The sequence below is a fragment of the Callospermophilus lateralis genome, chromosome 3, assembly GCF_048772815.1.
Source record: "Callospermophilus lateralis isolate mCalLat2 chromosome 3, mCalLat2.hap1, whole genome shotgun sequence".
Classification (NCBI taxonomy): domain Eukaryota; kingdom Metazoa; phylum Chordata; class Mammalia; order Rodentia; family Sciuridae; genus Callospermophilus; species Callospermophilus lateralis.
Window position 1 is genome coordinate 64,465,492 of NC_135307.1, and position 26,475 is coordinate 64,491,966.

General features: G+C 33.7%; 1 protein-coding gene across 5 annotated transcripts in view; it reads right to left on the reverse strand.

Moving 5' to 3' along the window:
* Positions 1 to 26,475, reverse strand: part of Gphn (gephyrin) — a 598,126-nt gene that overhangs the window by 118,172 nt on the left and 453,479 nt on the right. For all 5 annotated transcript variants that reach the window (XM_076850343.2, XM_076850346.1, XM_076850344.1 and 2 more), the window contains one exon: positions 6,313 to 6,450. In XM_076850343.2, coding sequence (XP_076706458.1) covers positions 6,313 to 6,450 — 138 coding nt within the window. The remainder of the gene's footprint in view (positions 1 to 6,312; positions 6,451 to 26,475) is intronic.

The following is a 26,475-nucleotide window of genomic DNA, read 5'->3' on the forward strand; positions in this document are numbered from 1 at the left end:
ATTGAACTTTAAGTGATTCACACTTGGGACTGCTTTTTTTTAAAATGCCCTTGTTATTTATTAAGGCATTCATGATAGACAGTTAACAAATATGTCAGTCGGTTCTATCATAGAACATAGGAACAGGAGGGAAGTGAAGTCAAGCCAATTGAGAAAAGACGGAAATGGACATGAGGAAAGTCTTCATGGAGAGGCTCCTTAAACTTTGATCTTAAAAGATCAAAAGTTAGGCAGAAAAGTAAGATAAAGTTTCAAGGAAAAGATAGTGTAAGTAAGGATGTAGAGGTAGAATAAGAGGCAAGAAACAGAATGTCAGATTTGGAGAGAAGCAAGTTCTGATGATAAGGAAGTGAGGGAGGAAACTGAAAAAAATTAGAAAGATAGTACATTAGAAAGCACCTTATATGACGAATCAAGGAGTTTGGTTTATTTTGAGGTTATGGTCATCTTCACTATACCAAAGTACTGTAGATAGACAGAATTAATAACGAATTTGCCATTTGAACAGATTACCTTTGCATGAAATTGGAGAATGGGTTGGGATGTTGTTAATTGGAGGGAGCTTGTTATAATAATCCAGGAAGCTAATAATGAAGACTTAAACTAAAACAATAGCAGTGGAGATAGAGAAGAAGGAATAGATTTAAGAGAAATAGATTTAAGAAGCAAGTTTCATTGAGGTACAGAAAATAAGTTTAGTATCTGTCATATTAAATTTATTATTAGCAGATATACATATGATAAATGAGTTTGGAACTCAGGCAAGGTCTAGACAGTAACAGATTTCAAAATCACTTTATAGGTTGTATCTGAAACCACTGGCATGTATGAGATCTTGTAAGGAAATGTACAAGATGTAAAAAGAGGCAAAGAAAAAAGTAAAGAAGCTAAATGAAGGAATTGACACAAGGTGTCAAGCCTGCAAAAGAGCCAATAAAAGAGACAAAGTTTCACATTGTTTTCTTATCTCTTTTCTGTACTAGCCTCTAAGATCCATGGGGCAAACATTTTATTTTTAATTCATCTTTGTACACACAGGACTTAATAAATAAAATACCCATCTTAGTAGATGCACAATCAACATTTGTTGAACAGAATGAGTTATGTTTTTATATATTATGCTGTTTTCTAAACACCTAAAATGCCTACAAGTTCTCATTATAATACAATTGCATTAAAATTTGAGTTTGATCCAACTCCAAGGTTGAATACAAATCTCATTATTATTATTTTTTTATATTTATTTTTAGTTGTAGTTGGACTCAATATCTTTATTTTATTTTTATGTGGTGCTGAGGATTGAATCCAGGGCCTCACACGTGCTAAGCGAGCGCTCTATCGCTGAGCCACAACCTCAGCCCACAAATCTCATTATATTTTATCATTATTGGGGAAACACTTGATAAAGAGGTTAACCATCCATGAACAATTTTCTTACTTATGATGACAACTGTTCTGATGAACAAACGAAGGGGAAACAAACACATGAAAGGAAAAGAGAATGTTATCTGACAGTAATTTTCTCCTGAGGGAAAAATGAAATGGCCATTTCTAAATCTCTTTTTCCTTTAAAAAATCTCTTTCTCTAGTTAAACATGACTTAAAATACAGTTTCCTTCTTCCTTCTTTCTTCCCTTCCTTCCTTCCCTCTCTCTTTTTGTATCATTCTCTCTCTCCTCTTTTTTTTTCCCCTTTGCAGTTCTGAAGATAGAACCCAGGGCCTTATACATGCTTGGCAAGCATTTTAATTTTTTTGGCAGTTTGAAAATTTTATTTCATTAACTTAAAAGGTGAACAAAGCGTGTATTTAAAATCTTTATTTTTTATTTTTTATTTTTTTTTACTTTTTTTTATTGGTTGTTCAAAACATTACAAAGCTCATGATATATCATCTTTCATACATTTGACTCAATTGGGTTATGAACTCCCATTTTTACCCCAAATATAAATTGCAGAATCACATCGGTTACACACTCACATTTTTACATAATGGCATATTAGTGACTGTTGTATTCTGCTACCTTTCCTATCCCCTACTACCCACCCTCCCCTCCCCTCCCATCTTCCCTCTCTACCTCATCTGGGGGGGAAAACAAGGGAGAGTATTTAAAATCTTATTAAACTTTTATCTGACATATATAGAGGACAAACAGGATTTCAAGTGACTTATGAGACAGTCCACTGCCATTTAAAAATATTCTTTTTTCCACAAAACCTCTTAATTGAAAGACAAAACAAAACCTTGTCTTTTATACTGTACAAATGCTAGATGCAAACTTCTGATTTATTTATTTCATTGTCAACTCTGATGATGAAGATGGGAGGCATAAATGTTCCCAGTGCAGTCAAATGATGAAAACAAAAAGCTGTTTCCCTCAGATACAAAGAAGTTTTCTTCATTCATGTCTCTTACAGTAGGATCACATACTTGATGCTCATACCAGATCACTTCTTCTTTCGTCTTTTTTACTTCCCTCTCCTTGCTGAAGACTTGGGTCACCACCTCCTGTTTTTTGTGTCCTTGTTTTTAGCTTAAGTATTATTTCTGCTGCATACAACATTACTGATTTACGTGAAGGGAACTGTACAAGACAGAGGCTTGGCAAGCATTTTACCACTGAATTATACCCCAGCACATTTTTATTTTTGAGACAGGGTCTTGTTAGGTTACCCATATTGGCCTTGATTTTGTTCCTCTTGAGTAGCTGGTATTGCAGAAGTGAACCACTGCACCTAGCCCATTTGCTTTTTCCAAGGACCGACATTAAAGGAAACTCTTTTGAAATTTCAAGGGATCAGGGATGGTTAATTTATTTTTATGATAGGCAACACATTATTAATTTGTTTTATAACTTAATTTTATATTTATATTGTCTTAGTTTAGATTGATATCAATAAATAGCTTAACATTCTAATTTAATAATAAAGAAAATCATTTCATTAACGTTGATTTCTGAAATAACATAGTTAATTCCTGACAATTTCCTCACACCAGTGAGTTTTCTAATCTTTATTTTTGTTAATGAGGAATTAAAAAAAAAAGACAAAGTTGAAGCCTAATTATCTATATATCTATCTACCTATTAAAAGAATGTGAGTATGGGACTGGGGTTGTGGCTCAGCGGTAGTGCAGTTGCCTGGCATGTGTGAGGGGCTGGGTTTGATTCTCAGAATCACATAAAAATAAATAAAATAAAAGGCCTATCAACAACTAAAACAATATTTAAAAAAGAATATGAGTAAATTATGGAGAATGAATGGAAACTGTATAAAAACTCTTTTTGTCTAAATAGAGTCAGACTAGAGAGCTAAATCTGGCATCTAATATTTCACTAAATTTTAGGTCTTTTCATATAATTTGTTATAGCTAGGATAATTTTAAAGTATTTTAATGCTGAAAGAAGTGCATTATCACGCAGTAAAAAGAAGACTGTAATTGACACCTGAAGCCTATGCCTTTTCTGCTTTTCTTAGAGTTTCCTTGCAGAAAAATTAAAGTGTTTGTACAGATGCTCTCTAATGTTCATTGCAGTTTGAATATTTTATGACTGAATAAAGTCCTTTACTTATAAGATTTACTTAATTCTTTTGTGTTGTTTCTGCATGACAAACTAGTAAGAAACAATATTTTATTCATTTTGCATTAAGCAACTTTTTAGGGGGGAAGGAACTACATGTTATTGGCAGTAAGTTCTTAGGAGCTTTGGCTACTGGGATTACATGTTTAAATACAACTCCAATGGTAAATTATTAGAAATGGAAGTTGTTGATTAAAAATTGAAAACACTGGAGAAAACTACTATGATAGTTTGGATATTGACCGTTCCCCCAAAGGACCATGTATGAAAGGCTTGGTCTCTAGCTGGGAGGTGCTGTGGACTTTTTAGAAAGAGGAAGCTTGTAGGAAGGAGTTCCTTAGGTAAATGGAAATACGCTCTTGAAGGGCACTGTGGGGCTGCAGTCCCTTCCTCTTCCTTCTTTTTTGTTTGCTGGCTTACTGTTTGTTCTGCTCTGTGCTCTCACCATGATGTGCTGCCGTAATAGAGACTCAAAGTCATAGGGCTGGAACCTCCAAAACATGAGTTAAAATAAGCTTTTTCTCTTTATGAGCTAATTGCCTCAGGCATTTTGTTATCATGATGGAAATATGACTAATACAAATTACCTTTCCATTATCTTTCTATAAACTGTTCTCAATATGCTACTAGTAAAACAGCAACAAATAAGATAAATGAAGCAGGGAACTGAGATTAGACTGATTACTTAGTGATTTATGAATAGTGTATTTTTTCATAGGTTACATTAAAATATACATGCTCTTCAACTTAAAATGGGGTTATGTTCTGATAAACCCATTGTACATTGAAAATATCAGTAAGTCAAAAAATGCATTTAGTACACCAGCCTACTGAACATCATAGCTTAGAAACACAGTACTGTTTATCCTGGTAACCACATAGCTGACAAGGAGCTGCAGATTGCTGCTGCTGCTGCTCATTATCACAAGATACTATCATACCACATACTGCTATCCCAGGAAAAGATCCAAGTATAAGATTCAAAGTATCGTTTTACTGAATGTATATTGCTTTTGCACATAATAAAGTTGAAAAACTGAAAGTCAAATCGTTGTAAGTCCGGGACTATCTGTGTTTTCTAAAACATGATTTTAAGACACATTAGCTTTTTTGAGATATTCATGTTTATCTGTTTTATTTTTTCTGTTTATTAGTTTGTTTATCAGTTTTTTCAAGAAAATCTAATATGTATTATAATTATGTTTATCTGTATTAGAAAACACAGACAGAAAATGGGCTAAGGAACTGAACAGAGAATTCACAGAAGAATACAATCAAGCAACAAATGTATTAAAAAATGTTCAACATCTCTAGTAATTAGAGAAATGCAAATCAAAAGTACTCTAAGATTTCATCTTTCATCTCACTTCAGTTGGATGGCAATTATCAAGAATATAAGCAACAGTAACTGTCGGCAAGGATGTGGGGAAAATGGTACACTCATACACTATTCATGGGATTGCAAATTGGTGCAAAAAAAAAAGCAGCATGGAGATTCTTTGGAAAATGTGGAATGGAACCACCATTTGACTAGCTATCCCACTCCATGGTCTATAGCCAAAGAACTTAAAATCAGTATAATACAATGACACAGCCACATCAATGTTTATAGCAACTCAATTCACAATAGCTAAACTATGGAACCAACCTAGGTGCCCCTACAACAGAAGAATGGATAAAGAAAATGTGATATATATATATATATATATATATACACACACACACACATACATACATACACACACACACACACACACACACAATGGAATATTACTCATCCTTAAATAAATCGAAATCATGGCATTTGCTGGTAAATGGATGGAGCTGGAGAATATCATGCTAAGTGAAATAAACCAAACCCAAAGAACCAAAGGCCAAATGTTTTCTCTAATATGCGGATGCTAATTCACAATAAGTGAGGGAATGGTACTGGGAACAAAAAGAGGTACTTTGGATTATACAGATGGGAGTGAAGGGAGGGGAGAGGGTATGAGGCTAGAAATGATAGAATGAATTGGGCATTATGACCCTAGGTGCACATGTGATTACACGACCAGTGTAATTCTACATCATATACACCAGAAGAATGAGAAGTTACACTCACTTAGGTATGATGTGTCAAAATGCATTCTACTGTCATGTATAACTAATTAGAGCAACAACAACAAAAAGACATTATTTGTATCCCATTTCTGACAGAGAAGTCATCAGACAGACTCAGAGTTAACTATTTTCCTTACTCAGCAATGACAGCTCTCTCTTTAGAGTACTGGTAATTTGAATCAGAAACACACCTGATATCTCCCTCAACACTTTTATTTTTTTGGTACTGGGGATTGAACTCAGGGGGCACTTGACAGCTGAGCCTCATCCCCAGCCATATTTTGTATTTTATTTAGAGACAAAGTCTCACTGAGTTGCTTAGTGCCTTGCTTTTGCTGAGGCTGTCTTTGAACTTGTGATCCTCCTGTTTCAGCTTCCCAAGCCACTGGGATTACAGGCGTGCTCTACTGTGCCCGGTTCCCCCCATTTTTATGAAAAGCAACCTTTATGGTGTTATACTTTGTATAATGTTAAGGCTGACCCTATAGTTGAATAGAAATAAAAAACAAAAAGAATGATTAAATTGTGACAGTGATAAACAATCTTTCTCTTTCAGGGCAATTATACCTTCGTGTTTTATGAATCTTAGAAAAAAAAAAAAGAAGAAATAAAAGGGCAAATATGACAGTACCTCGGTAATTGATGATTTCTGTCCCAAGCACCGGAGTCATCTCCAGGACTGTGATAAAGGCTTTGTCCATAGATGTCAGAGGAAAAGGAGACATGCGGTGTCTTCTAGCCACCTTGGTGATATCAACAGCACTGTGACCTAAACAGGAAGATAATTAACTGAGAATATGATGCTGAAACACTGATCAAAAAGTGGAAATAACTTATAAATATCAGAACTCCTAATTTCAAGTGTCCCCAAGTGAATATTACCAGAAACTTTCTTTCCTTCTTCCAAAACACAGCTTGCTCTGTGTGAAAAGTTAGCATTGTTATATCATATACCCAAAGCTGGTGAAATTTAATGATACTGGCTAATGCTTTTTTTGTCAAGAGACTGTAGTAAATAAACTCATTAATCTTCACAACCACATATGGTGAGGCACCATTCTTATCCTTACTTACAGATGAGGGAAGACAGGCTTTGAGAGGCTGTATACCTTTGTGTAAATCTCAGAACTAGTAACAGAAGAGCCAGGAGTCAAATGTAGGTAGTCTTGGCTTTAGAGTTCATGTGCTCTACCACTGTTCTCAACTTTGAATACTAAAGAAACTAGTTAGCAAAATTAAGTTTTAAAACATCAATTTTTAGGATATACAGGAAATTTTCTTTCCTATGTAAAAATGCATGGAAAATATTATTTTTTATCTTTCTACTCCCTATATGACCATTGTAGTCCCATGGCATTAATATCACCCATATACTAAAACAACCAATTTTTCACCTCCAATTTCAGCTTTTACCCTCAATTCTAAATTTGTATGTCAACCAATAGCTATGAGATGGTATATGTTTTCAGACTTGGAATCACTTATCCAGCATGTACTTGAATGTGTATGTCAAACATAAAGAGCCCAAAATTAAATTCTCAATTCTCAACCCTCCTATTCTACCCATGATATCTTATTCTTGAGCAATTAACATCTCAATCATCAACAGTAAATCCATTATTTCAGCTATTATGCCAAAACCTTGGAAACAACCTTGAATCTTCTCTTTTTGTCATAGTAATATTTGAAATATATTAGAACCTGATTATTGTCACTTCCACTGGTACTGCAATAGTTGGAACTATTGCTTATGTCCTGGAAAACTGAATAGCCTCCTAACTGGTCTCCTTGCTTCTATCCTTGTTCCACTTCAGTTTCTTCAGAGAGTAATTTACAGTGATCCTTTTACATTTTACATTGGACTGTGCAAATCTAGGCTTACAACTCTCCAAAGACTTTCTATTTCAATTACAGTAAAATCTTTGCTAGGTTCTGTAAGGCCCAACTTATTATCCCCTCCACTGTTCTTACCTCCTAATATTTCCTTCCTTGTTCACCGTGCTATAGCCATACCAGTTCCTTCCTTTACAATGATCCTGCTAAATTTATCTCCCCACAGGGCCTTTATACTTGCTGTTTCCTCTCTTGAACCATCTATTCCAGATAGCATCATCCATCCCCCATTTCTTTTAAGTCTCTGCTCAGATTTCACCTCATCAAAGAGGTATCATCAGTATTATCAGACAGGCATTTCTTGAATACCCTATATATAATACTGCCTACTATTAGTTCACTTTACCCCACTTAATTTTTTCAAACACACACAGATGTTCATAACCATATAAAAATACATCAAATAATTATTTGTTGAATTAACAAAGGAATCATTTAATGACAAAAAGATTTCTTGGGGCACTATATCCTCATGCAAAAAAAAATTGGCCTTACCCTTGGAAGCTTATAAATGTACAGACCAAATGGTAAAGAGAAAGGAGTAATACAAACACTATTGGTTGGCTGTCCTAATTGCTATTCACAGCCTCCTTTTTCTTCCCTAGCCACTCTGCAAGTTAGGAGTAGTGTTATGATATAGATATTTTGGCCATTAAGATGCCCCTGGGGGCAATAATCTTATTACAAATAAAGAGATAAAGAGACAAAGCTTTAAAAGAAAACAGCTTTTTCCCTGCTACCTTCTTTCTACCTGTAACATGGCTGGATACTGGGAGCCATTTTTCAAGTATGAGAATGTAAGCCCACACAGTAATGGAAACAAGAGGACAAAAAAAGTCTGAGTCTCTGATGAAAAAGATGAGTTGCTAGGCAAGCCTGTGGACTCCCTGCCTCTGAACTTTTGATATGGGAGATAAATAAGCTTTTAATGCTTTAAACCACTTTATAATGATTACACATATCCTTCAGAAGATCGTCATTGCATCTTATTAAATTTAGCACTTTACTCCAACCCCAGCAGCTGCTCCAGAAATGCTCACTGAATTGGCTTAAAGGCACTACCCCAAAGAGTTTCTATGATTAATCATAAGTCACCCCCAAAAGACACAGAAAATTACTTATACTCTCAGTATGACATTTCTTTTCATGGATAATCAAGATCACAAGAATTCAAAGCTTGTAGGATTTTATAGATTATTTTGTGGAAAATATGAATAATGTTTTCTATTCAGAATAGTGGGTAAACATTTAAAAAAGACTTATGTATGATTTGTCACATATAATTGAAATGTAAATTTACTTATAACTCACTTTTTTTGAGGTCTGGGATTAGTCAATCAAATATCATACAAACACACTGTCTCAACCAGTGTAATTGAAAAGAATGATAGAGATAGCTGCTTCTGCTTTCTATTCAGCTATATAGGTCTCAGATATCTTTCTATGATATGCTGCATTTAATGGTGCAAATTTTATGTAATCTTATAAAAAACTGTCCCTAAAAATGTTTAGTTTCTGAGAATTAAACTATATTTTAAATTATATAGTTTATCTGTTGAATATGCTTTGTAATGGTATAAAAATAATTTTTTAAAGATCAGACAAACATATATCAAGTGATTTTATATGAACTAGGTCCAGCAGAAAAGAAAGACATGCAAATAAATAAATAATAAGAGCAAAAGGTTTGTAAACTACATGATGGTCCTTTAACTGCAGAGATTGGTAGTTATTATTTTCTTGTTTGTGAATTGCAGAATGAGTAGGTACTAGCCAGGAAATATAACTTTCATTTCTAAAATACTTTTGTACCTTGTTTATAATTCTTCTGGCACTTACCACTCAACATATTATGCTATAGATATTTAAATATCTGCCTCACCTCTGTTAGATTATGAACTTGAAGGCAGAGCCTATAAGCATATTAATCTTTGTGTCTGTTGCCACTTTTAGAACAGTGCCTCCCTCATGCTTATGAAAGCAGATCTTTTCAACAGAAAGTCCAAAGTTGGGAAGAAAAAAGCAAAGTGGTGCTTCCTGCTTTGTCCTTTTATTTCTCTAAGCCGTGAATATTTATAAATGACTACCTTATTTAAAAGTGACTACCTTATTGGGTACATAATTCATACATTTAAAAATAGGATAAACATTTAATTTTAAATTGAAATTAAACTTATTTTTTAACTAATATATAAAAAATTATACATATTAATGGGATACCATGTGAAGTTTCAACACATGTATATACATTGTGTAATGTTTAAGTCAGGTTGAACATATATGTCTCCTCAAACACTTATTAATTTTTTATGATGAAAATATTCAGAATCCTTTCAAGAAAATAATAACTACCAATCTCTGCAGTTAAAGGACCATCAGGTAGTACTCCACTGTGTATATGTATCACATTTTCTTTTTCTTTTTTTATAATATTTTTTACCTTAGTTGTTGATAGATCTTTATTTTGTTTATTAATATGTGGTGCTGAGAATTGAACCCAGTGCCTCACATATGCAAGGCAAGTGCACTACTGCTGAGCCACAGTCCCAGCCCTGTATCACATTTTCTTTATCCATTTATCAGTGGATGGATACTTCAGTTGTTTCCATTTCTTGACTATTGTGACTGGTGCTGCAATGAACATGGGAGTGAGTGCAAATGTCTCTTGGACAGAGTGATTTCACTTCCCTTGGAAACATACTCAGTAATACTTTGCTAGATCATATGTCAGTTATATTTTTAATTTTTTGAATGAAACTCCATAATGTTTTCTACAAATGGCTGTACTATGCCCACCAATAGAGTGCAACAATTCCCTTTCTCCACTACATCAGCAGCATTGTTATTGTTAAGTCTTTTTGATAATAACCATTCTTACTGGGATGAGGGGATATGGAGATACATGGCTTTACTAGTCATCTATGATGACTAGTAAGGCTAAACATTTTTTCACACACCTTTTTGCCATGTTTGTCTGCTTTCGAGAAATGTCTATTTAGGACTACTGCCCATTTTTTAATTCAGCTATTTTGGAGTTTTAGTTCCTCCTGAGTTTTTGGAGTTTTTTTAGTTAAAGAATTAAAAATAGTGTATATTTAAGACATATGATATGTTGTTTTGAAATTTTTATACATTGTAGAATGGCTATTTGGAAGTCAATGGGTTAATACTGGTCCTTGTCGATAGTATTTGCACGTTAGCCCAGGGATCTTCTAAATATATAATAAGTTAACTGCAAGGAATCTCTCAAAGGAGGATAATTTAAATTTTATGGCACATTAGCAGGTAAAGGTGTGTGTCTGCACATGTGTGTGTGCATACATATATATTTTCTTTTTTTTTTAAAGATTTTTATAATTTTTTTCATTTTAATTCGTTATATATGACAGCAGAATGCATTACAATTCATATTACACATGTAGAGCACAATATTTTATATCTCTGGTTGTATAAAATACCTTGTATATATAAATATATTTTCAACAAAAACTTATTGAGTACATTTCATGTGACAGGTTCTTCTGACTCATGATCTGTATCAAATCACATAGTATTATGAACAGTCAGCTACTTCATCAATAAAGAAGAGTTAACTTGGTCCCATAAATGTAAGGAAAACTATGTTTGTGATTTTTTCCATTTGAGAATAAAATGAATGACATAGATAAGCTAAAGGAATGGCTAATGTATCTTTACCATACCCAGTTCTCTTAGATCCTTCACCAAATGGAGGAGGAATTTATATATCCATTTAAAAAGAACCCACTTAGGTACTGGGGATTAACTCAGTGGTAGAGTGCTTGCCTATCAAGAACAACAGTAGATGGGGTAGAGAGGGAAGATGGGAGGGGAGGGGAGGGGGGATAGTAGGGGATAGGAAAGGTAGCAGAATACAACTGTCACTAATATGGCATTATGTAAAAATGTGGATGTATCACCTATGTGACTCTGCACTTTGTATTTGGGGTAAAAATGGGAGTTCATAACCCACTTGAATCAAATGTATGAAAGATGATATGTCATGAGCTTTGTAATGTTTTGAACAACCAACAACAACAACAAAAAAAAGAACAAGGTTCCAAGTTCAATCTTTAGGGGAAAAAAATTAACTAAAGATTGTAGCCAAAAAGTTTTTAAACTATTGGTTCAGTGCTCCATTTTCAAATCAAAAGTGGGTGAATAATGCTCCAGGAAATGTCCTAGGGAAACACAGAATGGAACTAGCAGCTGGAGCCCTAGGTTAGAATGCATAGCATTCACATGTCTCAGGGTCTCTTACCGAGGGCTGGCAAAGGGTAAACCATTTTTTTAGAAAGCATGTATTTCCAAAATAAATTTGGTAAGAAAATACTTGTATTTCCATTTTAAAAAGAAAAACAATTTGAACTATTTTTCTGATGTTGATGTCAGTGATTTATAAGGAGCTTCAAAATGAAAGCTTCAAAAAACTTATCTATTACTTCTCTTATTTTGAAAGTTATAACCCTAAGACCCCTTTATTGTCTTGGGCCACAAGAAAACTCAATTGGTGGGAAAAAGGATAAAAAAAGTTCCCCTGCACATCGTAACCTTCTTCTTCATTTTGAATCTACCATAGAAGTCTAAGGAAAAGAGAAAAAACAAAAATGAGGGAAAAACCCATTCATTTTTGCCCCTTGAAGACCATGTGAATTATAGCCTGACAGCCAGTGGTCCATAAAATTCATTTAGGCAAAAGTAGGAAAGGGGGGCTGTGGCTGTGGCTCAGTGGTAGAGTGCTTGCCTAGCATGTGCGAGGTGCTGGGCTCTATCCTCAGCACCACATAAAAATAAACAAATAAAATAAACATATTGTGTCCAACTACAACTAAAAAAATTTTTTTAAAAAGTAAGAAAGGAAGGAATGAGACTTTTTTTTTTAAGTATGAATGCTGTAATGAAAGGAAGTTGGATTTTTAATAAAGAAAATAGTCTCCTATAAAGCAAAAACTGGTTTTTGGCCACAAATATATTCTGATAGCTACCTCACAAATGAATACCAGTTGTGAGAAAGAGAATCTGTGAGAGCATTGGTTCCATTAAACTAATTCATACTACAAAATGGATGAAAACAAACATGTGAAAACACAACCTACTGAAAAATTACAGTACTCAAGGAAATATTTGTTGTAATAAAAATTACTTGGTCATATATGATTGCTATTGACATTTGTAGGTTGTTTAACTAATGTGGCAAAAAGAAAATACAAAAAACCTTAGGATATGGGATCTTTTTGTGGGGTTGGGGGTAGAAGTGAGGTAGACAGTCTAGAGAACCTTCCCTCTTATACCTGTCTGAATTGAGTGACAGGTTGAATTATTATAACATTTAAATTGATAGAATTCATCTGCAATGGTTTAATTTTCTGAAGTAGGTTTACAGGATTAAAGCTCTTCTACAATAGCTTAAGAAAAACAATAAAAAGCTATTCTTATAGATAGCCACAAATGGTTGCTAGAGTTTTCTGTAATAAGCTTAGTTTTCCATAAGTAAAACTAAACTGGTCTTTTTTTATAAATGTATTTTGGGGTTCAATCCAGAGGTGGTGTTGATTATAGTTTTGTTCTAATCTTGTTAGGGAAAGAACCTGAAATGCTCCTGCAGTTTCCTATCTTTCATGTAACAGTTATAGTCACTGAAAAGGCTATGTAAGAACTTATGCAAAAAGAATTTAAGAACTTATGCAAAAAGAACATGAGTTTGCCAGGACTGCCATTATTAAGACACAGTTAAATACTAACAGTAATGTTTATGATATAAAAAGCCTTTATAGGGGCACTCAGAAAATATAAATGATTCCCTTCTATAGAGTAAGGTCACAACCTTCTTTTTGTGGCATAGCGGTCTTGAAATAGAGCATTTACATCAATGAAATCATTGTTCTCACTTTCAATGCATCATTTAAACTTTTTTGTTGTTGTTGTGGTTTGTAAATGGATACAATACCTTTATTTTATTTTTTATTTTTATGTGGTGCTGAGGATCAAACCCAGCACCTCACACATGCCAGGCAAGCGTCCTACCACTGAGCCACAACTGCAGCCCCTCAAAAGTACCATTTTTAACCTCCCAATTCTTAGTGTTTGATGTTTCATCTTGATTTGAAAATTCATTTTTTAAATTAAAAGTAAGTGAAGAAAAGATTCTTTCAGGTCTTAGGATAGACTATAGTAGAAAAAAAAATGTTCACAAAGCTTCTTCTTGATTAAATAAAAACCCCAGGTGGAAACTTTATTCTTCAAAATAATCAGTAAAAGAGTTTCCTGAACTGCCTAAAGTATAAGTCATTATTCATTCTTTAATACACAGAAAATCTCAAAGAAATCTCAAAGAATAGACTTGTCTGTCCTTATTAACATTACTACTTATGTTTCACAGAGTATTTGCAGATAGAGAATCCCTTGCATTTCTATTTCCTGGATCTTTTTGAATAAAAAACTACCTATGATGATGAATAGCTCTCCTAGGACACTTAAAGAGTGAAGATGATAGTATTATGCTCATCTTAACTAGTTAGGACCTTTGGTAATTCAAAGAATGTGTGGTTCAGATGTACAAAGCATTTAGTCTTTCATATACATCTTTCCAATTGAGAGAAGTGGGTTCAAAAACTCTAAGAAAACACTGGTAAATGGCAGAGTTCATAGACTCAAGACTATAGGGCACTTTGTATTATCTGCAAATAATTTCTCATATTGTCTTCAACTGATTAGTTTTATAAGTTTTCTTATTTGCTTATTTAAGATAATAAATCTCTTAGCATTTCTGACAAAACTTAGCATGTCTGAGAAGATTACTTATTTTCTAGACCTGAATAAAAAATACTAAAGAAAGTACCTAGGATTTTTGTGCATCAAGATTGTAAAACATAGCACTAATGTCACAAAATGTTAGCTCTGCAATTATATCAACAGTTTCCTATCGCTCACAGCTTAATATTTCAGTTCCTTAAAATAGTACACAAAATTCTTCTGTTTCCTTTTTAACCAAATCACTCATTGTGCCACCCTTTGGAATTTGATAATATCATAGATATCAGAACACGTGTTATTGTTTCATATTTTTCTGCCTGGTATATTATGTTCTCTCTGCTTAGAATGCCTTTTCTTTCATTCTTTTGTTCCCTTGGGAAATTACTACTCTTCCTTCACAACTTTTTTTTTTTTTTTTTTTAAAGTAAGGATGTATGCAAACAGTGATGGGAACATGTTAGAAAGACCTGGTATAAGCTTGAAGAGATTTCCTTTGGTCTATTAAAAAATTACCACTTTGGGGCTGGGGTTGTGGCTCAGTGGTAGAGCGCTCACCTAGCACGTGTGAGGCTCTGGGTTTGATCCTCAACTACAACTAAAAAATAAATAAATATTTAAAAAATTACTACTTTGGTAACTATCATAGCAATAATTGGTTCAGGCAAAACCCATCAATTGATGCTAAGACAAGAAGGCAAAAACCTCAAGAAAAACCCCAATATATTTATATGATCTCAAAGTATATTCCCATAAGACAGTTACCAAATACAAAGCAAAAAACTGTATTTTTCAGTGGAGAAACCTGGTATATGCAATCTTAGCCAAGTGATCAAAATTAATAAAACCAGTAATGGAACACATTAACATCATAGGTCCTCTGATATGATGCACTAAAAAGGATATATCATCACATGTGAGGTATTCCTGACAAAATGCACAATGAATTGAATCATTAGGATGCATCAGAAAAGTCTAAATTAGAGGGACATTGTACAAATTGCACAATTGATCTATACTGCTCAAATATAATAAGATCATTAAAGATAAAGAAAACTTCATGAATTGTTCTAGATTAAAGAAGCCTAAGGAGTCATGATAACTAAATGTAATATATAATTCTGGGTTGGACACCAGATAAGAACAAAAGAATGTTTTTCCCTTTTGTTATAAAGAACACTATTAGAAAAACTGGAAAATTTTAATGGAATAAGATTATATAATAATATTGTGACAGTGCTCATTTCTTAATTTTCATAATTTTACTAAGGTTATATAAGAGAATGTCTTCTTATTTCCTTCCATTCACATTGTTTTTTTTGAAGGAAATGCACAGTGAAGTAGGGTGAAGAAGTATAGTGTCTACATTTGACTCATAAGCAGTTTAGGAGAGAAATGATAAAGCAAATGTGGTTAAATGTCAAGATTAGAAGGAGTCTAGTTCAAAGGTATATAGGAAGTCTTTGTTTGTAACATTTGTGAAGTTTGAAATTATTTAAAAAACAATAAAAAATCAAAGAGATTTGCTTAAAAAATACCTCCTTTATAAAGCAATGTATGCACTATAAATATTAAGATTTATTGAACACTGCATTTTAACCACATATCTCATACTAATTGTACTTATTTATACACATCTGTTTTCTTAACTAGATTCTCAGCTCTTTAAGGAAGAAAAAGTATTTTAACATCAATATCCAAAGATGCTGTGTACTTAGTAAGCCTAGATTATAAAGATTGACATAGGAGATGGGCTGAAGAGATAAACAAAACTATATACAACTTCAAACCTTATTCTTGTCAATAACTTCAGTGCACTCTGTACTAGAATTGTTCATTAAAAAAATTGCAAATGTTAGGTTGAAAATATATTTTTCTTTGCTTTTGTTAAACAGTCCTGAAAGAGTCAATTTAGGAGGCTGAAGAAAAAAGAGAATAAGATACGATAATAACTTCACTAAGATTGAAATCACGGAAATGAAAAATTAGCTTTGTTTAATGTTTGTATTTCCTAGTTTAAAGATTAAATGGTAAAACTGTAAGCAGCACTCAAAACAAATCCTTACAGATCATATTTGTGCTCAGGAAGTTTATAAAAAACAATAAGTCCAAAAGGAGAAAAAAGCAATAATTTCTCATGACTCAATGTGAATTGTCTTTAAGCTGTCTTCTTTTGCCTTTATTTTTAACTTACCACATATTAACTAAAATAAAAATATAATATTAAAAGTAAATAGAACCTTGTGCAGTGGTGCATGCCTGTAATCCCAGCAGCTTGGGAGGGTGAGGCAGGAGGATCACAAGTTCAAAGCCAGCCTCAGCAAAAGCAACTCAGCGAGTTGTCTCTAAATAAAATACAAAATGGGGCTGGGGCTGGGAATGTGGCTCAGTGGTGAGTGCCCCTGAGTTCAATCGCTCATATCAAAAAAAAAAAAAAAAAGAAAAGAAAAGAAAAAGAAAGAAAAAGTAAATAGATAAAATTTGCTGAGACCACGGTAAAAAAAGATAACATGAAAAAGAAGATGTTATTAAAATATATGACATAGATCTACTAAAATTGCACACAAAAGGGATAAAATTTTATAAACTATAAACTATAAATATAGGAATAAAGTGCTAATATGCCCACAAAGGGAAGCAAAATATTTATGCCTGAGGTGGCTTTCAATGATTTATAGGAGTTTTTCATGACTGTCTTTATAGGGCTGGGCTTTACTACAAGGTGCTTTTAAGGACTGTAAACTCTTGAGGAAGAGCTCCAGATCAGGATCCCTAGACTTTTGTCTTTACTAGAAGCTCTAGCAATGCATAAACACATTAATAATTGTGGGTACTGGTTTTAGCCACCATAGTAAAAAGACCAGCTCTCAGCAAAAGTCTCCCCTTTCCTGAACCCCTCATCAGATCTTTGTTGTCTTTGCTCCTTCTATAGGTAATAACTTTTTGCTGTGCTGTCATTTGGCTCAGGAATATAAACCTCAGCAATTATGTATCATTTGATCTGGAAGACCTTGGTTCACTCTTATCTGTTGATTTCTGGTTTGGGTACCCTTACTTTGGTCTCTGACTCCAGCTTGCTCTGTTATGCTACCAGGTTGCTGCTTCAAACCCTAAACAACCAAACTGCCTAAGATTTCTTATCCTCTAAAGAGGTTGTAATTTATTCAGAGACATTAATATAAATACAGGTTTTTGGAAATATTTTCATTGTGTTGTCATTGATATTAAAATACAAAAATTGGAATTGTGTTTTCTTCAGTAGGCTATTGTTCCAAACATTCTCTAAACAGAAGTAGAGAAAAGTGATTTTCCTTTAGAAATTATAAGTTATTATATCACTAAAAGTAGAACCTGACAAGTACATTTTAAAGTCCTTAACAAACATTAACTAATAGGTTTCCATAATGCCCTGGAAGATGGACCAAGAGAAGTTCAAAGGTTTTTTTTTGAAGTTAAAGGTATTTAACTTTTTGCAGTTAAAGTATTTTATCAGCTCATAAAAAGCTACATTTCTGTTACTCAACCTTAGTTGTCCTACATAATGGTGTTTCTCCTGTTACTTAGGTATAAGCACAAAAGGCTTCAACTTCTAGAACACCTATTCCAAATATTAACATCAATGACAGACTAATAAAAAAGCAAATTTCAGTAATATCTTTTCTAAGATATAAAAAATGGGAGAGAAGATGGCAGATTAGAGGAAGGATGCACTTCCCAGCAGTTTCTTAGCACCAGACTTACAAAGCGGGAAGACTGTTCCTCTCAGAAAGGTCGGCAAATTAAGGAATTTACTGAAACTTAATACTGAACTGTAAAAGAAATCATAGAAACACAGAAATTCAGAAACTTCTAACATAAAAAAATATAAAAATTATTCATCAGAGACACTGCCATGTCAGCTGTATATAGTGTTGGGGAGAGGTGGTGGGGGGGGGGTTGGGACAGCATGGCAGATAAAAACTAAATAGATAAATAAATAATAAAATTGACTTGGAGGAACTTGTGGATTACAGAGGTAGGCTGATCTCAATGAGTATAGTTCTCTTAAAACTGATGGAGAAATAAAAACTTTCCACAACAAGGATAAACTTAAAGAATTCATGAATACCAAGTCAGCACTACAAAGAATACTCAAAGATAAACTGCACACAGAGGAATCCCAAAACAAGCCCCTGATCCCCAAATAAATGAAGTTGGTTACTAGAAGAGTAACAACCAACGAATAAAAATCCAGACAGAATTAAAAATAGCAAACAAAGCAAAATGGCATGAAACAACAAACATATTTATAATAACATGAAATGTAAATGGTCTCAATTCCCCAGTTAAAAGACATAGATTAGCAGAACAGGTCGAAATATGCTGTTTGCAAGAGACTCATCTCCTAGGCAAAGACACCCACAGGCTGAAGGTGGAAGGATGGAAAAAAATATTCCACATAAATGAGAATCTGAGAACAAGTGAGAGTTAGTATTCTCATATCTGACAAAGCATATTTGAAGCAAAAGTTAATCAGAAGAGGCTAAGAAGGCCACTATATCCTAGTTAAGGGAAAAATCCAACAATAAAATATTATGATAGTAAATTTATAACTCCCAATGGTCAGCACACCCAATTACATAAAAATATACTTCTTAATATTAAATCTCAGATATACCCCAATACAATAATACTGGATGATTTCAACACATCATTTATCCCCAACAGACAGGTCATCCAAACAAAAATCAATGACAATATTTCCAATCTAAATAATACTACAAGTCAAATGGGCCAAATAGATATCTATAGAACATTTCACCAAAACAGCTGAATTTAACTTCTTCTCAGCAGCTCACAGAGCATTTTACAAAATATACCAGGTTCTAGGTCACTGCATAAGTGTTAGCAAACACAAAAAATTTGATATAATCCCTTGTACACTAACAGATCAAAGGGAATGAAACTAGAAATCAACAGCAAGAAAAATGATAGAAACTATATAAATACATGCAAATTGAATGACACTTTTCTTTTGGTACTAGGGATTTAACACTGAGCTATATCCTCAGCCCTTTCTATAATTTCTTTTGAGATAGGGTCTAAACAAGTGCCTGAGGGCCTCTTTAAGTTACTGAGGCTGGCCTCAAATTTGTGATCCTTCTGTCTCAGCCTCCTGAGAGGGGAATTAGTGGCATGTGTCACTGTGACTAGCTGAACAATACTCTTTTAAATGAAGACAGGATCACAGAAGAAATGAGAGAAGAAATAAATAAATTCTTAGAAACAATTGAGAACAGAAATACAACATATCAAAATCTCTGGGACAATATGAAAGCAGTTCTAAGAGGTAAAGTTATAGCACTGGGTTACTACATTAAAGAAATAGATCCCAAATAAATAAGTTTATGTTCTACCTCAAGGCCTTAGAAAAGAAAAAACAAAGTCAGTAGAAAACAGGAGATAATTAAGACCATAGCCGAAATTAATAAAATTGAGAAAAAAATATAGAGGATCATTGCAATGAAGAGAAATAAGAGAAAGAGAAATAAGATTGAGAATAAGATTTATCAATCTTATTTCAGAAAGAGAAATAAGATTGATAAATCCATAGCCAAACTAACTAAAAGAAACGGAGAGAAGACCCAAATGAACAAAATTAGAGATGAAAAAGGAGATTTTATCATAGACACTTCTGAAATCCAGAGTATCTTTACAAAGCTTTATAGTCCAATAAACTGAAAACTCTAGAAGACATTGATCAATTTCTTCACACACATCATTTGCCCACGTTGAACTGGGAGGATGCAGAAAACGCAAATAGACCAATATCATGTGGTGAAATTGAAACAGCAATTAAAAGCCTTAAAACAACAACAATAACGCCCAGAACCAGATGGATTCTTGGATAAGTCCTACTAAACCTTTAAAGAACTAACATGAATCTTTGTCAAAGCATCCAAAGAAATTGAAAGGGAGGGAACACATCAAAACACATTCTATGAAGCTAGTATAAACCTGATACCAAAACCAAACATGCATCAAGGAATAAAAACTATAGAGCAATATCCTTGATAAAAAGATGGAAAAATGCTTAAGAAAATATTAATAAACTGCATTCAAAATACACATGAAGAAGATACGCCACCATTATTAAACGTATTTGAACATAAGAATGAAAGGTTGACTCAACAGATGCAAATCAATAAATGTAATTTACCACTTAAATAGAAGTAAGGACAAGAATCATATGATCACTTCAATAGGTGCAAAAAAGTCCCTCCACTAAAAACTAGTACCCATTCATATTTAAAATGCTGGAGAAGATAAGGATAGAAGGAACTTACCTCAATATTATATGACAAATCCAAAGTCAACATCATATTGAACAGGGAAAAACTGAATTTCCTCTAAAACCCAGAAAAAGACAAAGATGTCCACTTTGACCGCTTACATTCAATGAAGTTCTTGAAACAACCAGACAAGAGAAAGGATATAAATAGAAAAAGACAAAGTCAAACTATTTTTGGTTGTTGATGACATACTCCTCTATCTAGAAGACACCCCAAAATTTCACCAGAACACTTCTAGAGGTTACAAATGAATTCAGCAAAGTAGCATGATAGAAGATCATAAATCATTAGCTTTCCTATACTCCAACCTAGTGATTCTGCTGTAAAAGAAATTAGGAAAACCCCATTCAAAATAACATCAAAAACAAAATTAAATATTTGGGAATTAATCTAACCAAGGAGGTGAATGATATCTAACAGACATAGAACACTGAAGAAAGGAATTGAAAAACCTTAGAAGATGGGAAGACCTTTCATATTCTTTAATAGGCAGAATTAATACTGTAAAAATGGCATATTTCCAAACAGATTCAACATACAGATTCAACATACAGATTCAATGCAATTCCCATCAAAATATCAGTGACATTCTTCATGGTACTAGAAAAAGAAGTCATTAAATTCATTTGGAAGAATAATAGATACAATAATATATACAATAGTCAAAGCAATCCAGAGCAAGAGAGTGATGCAAGAGGCATTATACTACCTAACTTCAAATTGTACTATAGGGCTATAATAACAAAAACAGTATGGTATTGGCATAAAAATAGACCCACAAATCTTTGGTACAGAATAGAAGACATAGAGACACATCAACATACTTACAGCCATCTGATACTTGTCAAAGTATATGTTGCCAAAAGATAGCCTTTTAAACAAACTGTGTTTGGAAAACTAGCTATCCATATGTATAAGAATGGAACTAGATACCTATCTTTCACCTTGAACAAAAAGTCAAATTAAAATGTATCAAAGACTTAGAAATTAGACCAGATAACTTGCAACTGCCAAAAGAAAACAGGGTCAACACTCCATCATATTGGTGTAGGCACTGACTTAATAACATCCCAAAAGCTCAGGAAATAAAACCAATAATCAACAAGTGGAGATTTACCAAAAAACTAAAAATGGAACCACCACATGATCACACTATCCCACTCCTTGGTATTTACCCAAAAAAACTAAAATCAGCATACTGTAGCAAAATGGCCACATCAGTGTTTATAGCAGCACAATTCACAAGAGCCAAATTATGGAATCAGACCAGATGCCTGTCAATAGATTTGTGGATTTAAAAAATACACACACAATGGAGTTTTACTCAACCTTAAAAAAGAATGAAATTATGGCATTTGCCAGAAAATAGCTAGAAATGGAGAAAGCCATGCTAAGTGAATTAAGCCAGGTTCAGAAAATCAAGGGTCAAATGTTTTCTCTCATATGTGGAAGTTAGAGCAAAATAAGGTAAAGAAGGTGGGCTGTGGTGATAGTGGGGAATCAGACAACACAAAGATATAGGAAAGATCAGTTAAAGTAGAAGAAGATGGTCAAGAAGGAGGAAAGATGAGCTGGGGTTGTTGCTCAGTGGTAGAGTGCTTGCCAAGTATTAGAAAGGCACGGGTTCAATCCTCAGCACCACATAAAAAAATAAATAAAGATATTGTGTCCATCTACAACTAAAAAAATATTTAAAAAAATGAAGTTGGCAAGAAGGATAGAAAAGGGGAGGAAATGTGGAATGAATTTTACAAAATCATGCTATGTGCAAATATAAATATGTTACAGGGGATTTCACCTTTATGTACAGCCAGAAAAATGAGAAGTTATGCTCTATTTGTGTACAATGAGTTTAAATGCATTCTGCTGTCATGTCTAACTAATTAAAACAAATTAAAAATAATTAAGTAAATAAATGAGTGAAACGAAGATCAGTGGAGTAGAAGGAGAATAGAGGGAGGGAAGAGGTAAGGGAAAGGGGCGGGTATATGGGAACTGAAATCAAATTCCATGCATGCATGATTTTGTCAGAATGAACCCAATTACTATGTATGACTGTAATATTCTAAGACAAAGATGTAAAAAATATTAAACATGATCTTTAGGCACAGGTAGATGTTAATCTGTATAGTCACTAAAATAAATCTTAGAATGGATAATCATAGAGAATGAGGCAGAGTCTCTCCATATAAATATTTAGATTTTAATGTATTTTGTACATATATAAAGTATGTATTTATTAGGCACTGGATATAATCCAGTCTTTCTGTAGACGTAAAAATGGAGTTAAATTTATAACTAATATCACTCACACAGTGATACTGTTAAAAAATCATAGTATGATTATAAATGTGAAGAACAAAATAAATGAATATACTGAAAGGGAATAATAAGTATTTTTAGCAGTAGTAGTCTTTCAATAATAGAATGAAAGTAACCTTTCTTTCTACTTTTCTGTAGATTTCACAATGACAATGTATCACTTTAAAATGTAATAAATGCTTTTTAATTCTAAATAATTGTTTTCTTAGTCAATCCAAGGTCAAAGTCCAAATTTTGGGAACTCTAGGTAAATTTCTTAACAATATCTGGTTTAATTTTGTGTGTGTATGTTTGATTTGAGACAGTGTCTCACTTAGATGCTAAGGCAGGCATGGCATGAAACTTTCAAATCTTCCTCAGCTTCCCAAGTCACCTGGATCACAGGCAGGTGCCACTGCACTTGGCTTTGTGTTTTTTTTTTTTTAAATTTTTTTCCCTATTTGAGGTGCAGGTGGCAAAGAATTTTTCCCATATTGTAGGCTCTGTCTTCATGCTCTTTATTGTTTCTTTTGTTGTGAAGAAGCTTTTTAGTTTGATGACATCCCACTTATTGATTCTTGTTTTTACTTCTGTGCTTTACAGTCTTGTTGAGGAATTTGGCTCCTGAGCTGTCATATTGGAGTGTTGGGCCTACACATTCAACAAGCAGGTGGCAGGGTTTCTGGTCTAAAGCCTAAGTCTTCGATCCACTTTGAGTTCTGTACTGGTTGATAGACAGGGGTTAAATTTCATTCTACTACATATGGATTTCCAGTTTTCCCAGCATTAATTGTTGAAAAGGCTATCTTTTCTTCAATATATGTTTTTGGCACCTTTGTCTGAGATAACTGTGGTTGTATCTGTGTTGTCTATTTTGTTCCATTGGTCTTTCTGTCTGTTTTGGTGCCAGTACCATGCTGTTTTTGTTGCTATAGCTCTGTAGTGTAATTTACCATTTGGTATAGTGATGCCTCCTGTGTCACTTTTCTCATTGAGGATTGCTTTGTCTATTCTGGGCCTCTTATTTTTCCAAATGAATTTCATGACTGCTTTTTCTATATCTGTGAAGAACACCATTAAAATTTTTATAGGGATTGCATTAACTCTGTATAACACTTTAGCACTTTTGGTAGTAGGGCCATTTGATAGATCGTTATAACTATACAATGTTTTATGTAAGACTCACATTAACTACACACACACACACACACACATACCTATAGAAAATACAGGAAAAAAAATGAGAAAGGAGTCAGAGCGTATCAATAACACAAAGGAAGACAGTGAAACAAGAAATGAGACAAAATGTTAATTTTGTCTATCTACTAAGAACATGGGGGATCTTTCCATTGAGATAGGGTCTTGACTATGTTGCCCTGGCTAGCTTTGAACTCTTGGACTTAAGTGATTCTTCTGCCTTATCCTTCTGAGTATCTGTTTGTGTTGTTGTCTGAGTATCTGTTTGTGTTGTTGTCTGTTCCATTGGTCTTCCTGTCTGTTTTGGTGCCAATACCATGCAACATCATACCTGGCTTGCTTGGTTTCTTTTTTTCTAGTGGAGGTGAAAAGTTATGCTGTTGTTTTGAGATGTTTCTTCCTCATTTATTAATGTAGGTGTTCACCTCATAAACTTTCCTGGTAGTACTGGCTTTTGTTGCAACCCATAAACTTTAGCATGTTGCATTTTTGTTTTTGTCTCAAGATGTTTTCTAATTTCTGTTGTGATTTTTTTTTCTTTCATTTGCTGTTCAAATGTATGGTGTTTAATTTACAGGTATTTGTGTATATTCCAGTTTTCCTACTGCTGTTGATATCTAATTTTATTCCATTGTGGATAAAAAGGATAATTGGTATATTTCAATCTTCCTAACTTTGTTAATATTTTCTTTTTAGCCTGCAACATGATTTATCCTGGATAATGGTCCATATGTGCTTGATAAGATAACGTGTTCTGTTGCTGTTTGGTGGTATGTTCTGTATGTTTGTTAGACCCAATTTGTTCTATAGTATTGATCAAGTCCTGTTTCCTTGTTGAGCTCATTGTTCTACACATTATTGAAAGTGGCACATTAAAATTTCCTATTAGTAGCCAGGTCGTGAGGTACACCTATAATTCCAGTGGCTTGAAAGGCTGAGGCAAAATCACAAGTTTGAGGCTAGTCTTCGGCAATTAAGTAAAATCCTGTCTCAAAACAAAAAGAAAATGAAAGCTGGGAAAGGAGCTCAGTGATAGTGCCTTGGTGTGGGTTTCCTTGGATTCTTCCTAGTTATAGTCCTTTGAGCTTCATGTGTATTTTCTCCTTAGAGTTGGAATATTTTTGACTGTTAATTCTTTAAGTTTTGTGTCCTTTTCTCTTTTTCTTCTTTGATAATGTTCATTTTGATCTGCATGATGGCATCTTATAAATTCCTTTGGTTTTCTTTACTTTTTTTTTTCCCTTCTGATCCTCTGATTGATAACTTCAAATTACCTGTATTCAAATTTACTGATTCTTTCTTCTGCTTGGTCAAATCCACTGTTGAACTCCTCTAGTTATTACATTCTTCAGCTCCAGAACTTCTGTTTGATTTCTTTTAAAATATCTTTAACCACTTTGTTCATGTTCTAGGTATGTACATGCATATTTTCATGGTTTCATTTAGTTGTCTATGTTCTGTTTCAGATCACTGAGTTTTAACAAATAAGTACTTTGGATTCTTTGCTAGATACTCAGCTCTTCTTTTCATGGGTTGGTTTTGTAGATTTATTTTGTCCCTTTGACTGGATCATGTTTCCCTATTTCCTGATGTACCTTATAATTTTTTTTTTCTGAGTTTTATGCATTTGAGAAAGCAGGCACATGTCCTAATCTTTACAGAATGGCTTTGTATAGGAGATGACTCTTACCAATCAGCCCTCATGACTAGGTTCTGGGGAGGTCCTGGAGAATTCTTTTGAGAATGTGATACCTTTGGGCTTAGGCATGTGATTTCTTCCTTTCTTTTTTAAAAAATATTTTTAGTTGTAGATTGATACAATATCTTTATTATTTTGCTTATTTATTTATTTTTATGTGGTGCTGAGTATTGAACTGAGTGCCTCATATGTGCTAAACAAGCTCCCTACCCTGAGGTACAACCCCAGCCCTGGGCATAGGATTTCTAATCAGCAAAATTTGTAGTTTTCTTTTTCAAGAACTTCAAATTTATTGTTGCTTCTGGTGTTTGTCTATAGTACCACAGGGTCCCTGATGTTGCAGCAAGCTGCCTTAGTTTTCTTTTGTATTCAGTGACACTCTTGCCCCCACTAGGCATCCAACTTTTGCCAGTTCACTGTCAGCACTATAGTTATGAAAGAAAGAAAGCAGTCATCTGAGCAGCCCCGCAAAGAGCTGGATACGAATTGTATGTTCCATTCTCCCTCTTTACTGAGGGAGAAACCAAGATTTGGGTACCTCCTCCTGATTATGCTGGGAGGTGCTAGCATCTATGTGTGGCCTGTAGACTCTGTGGTGCCAAAG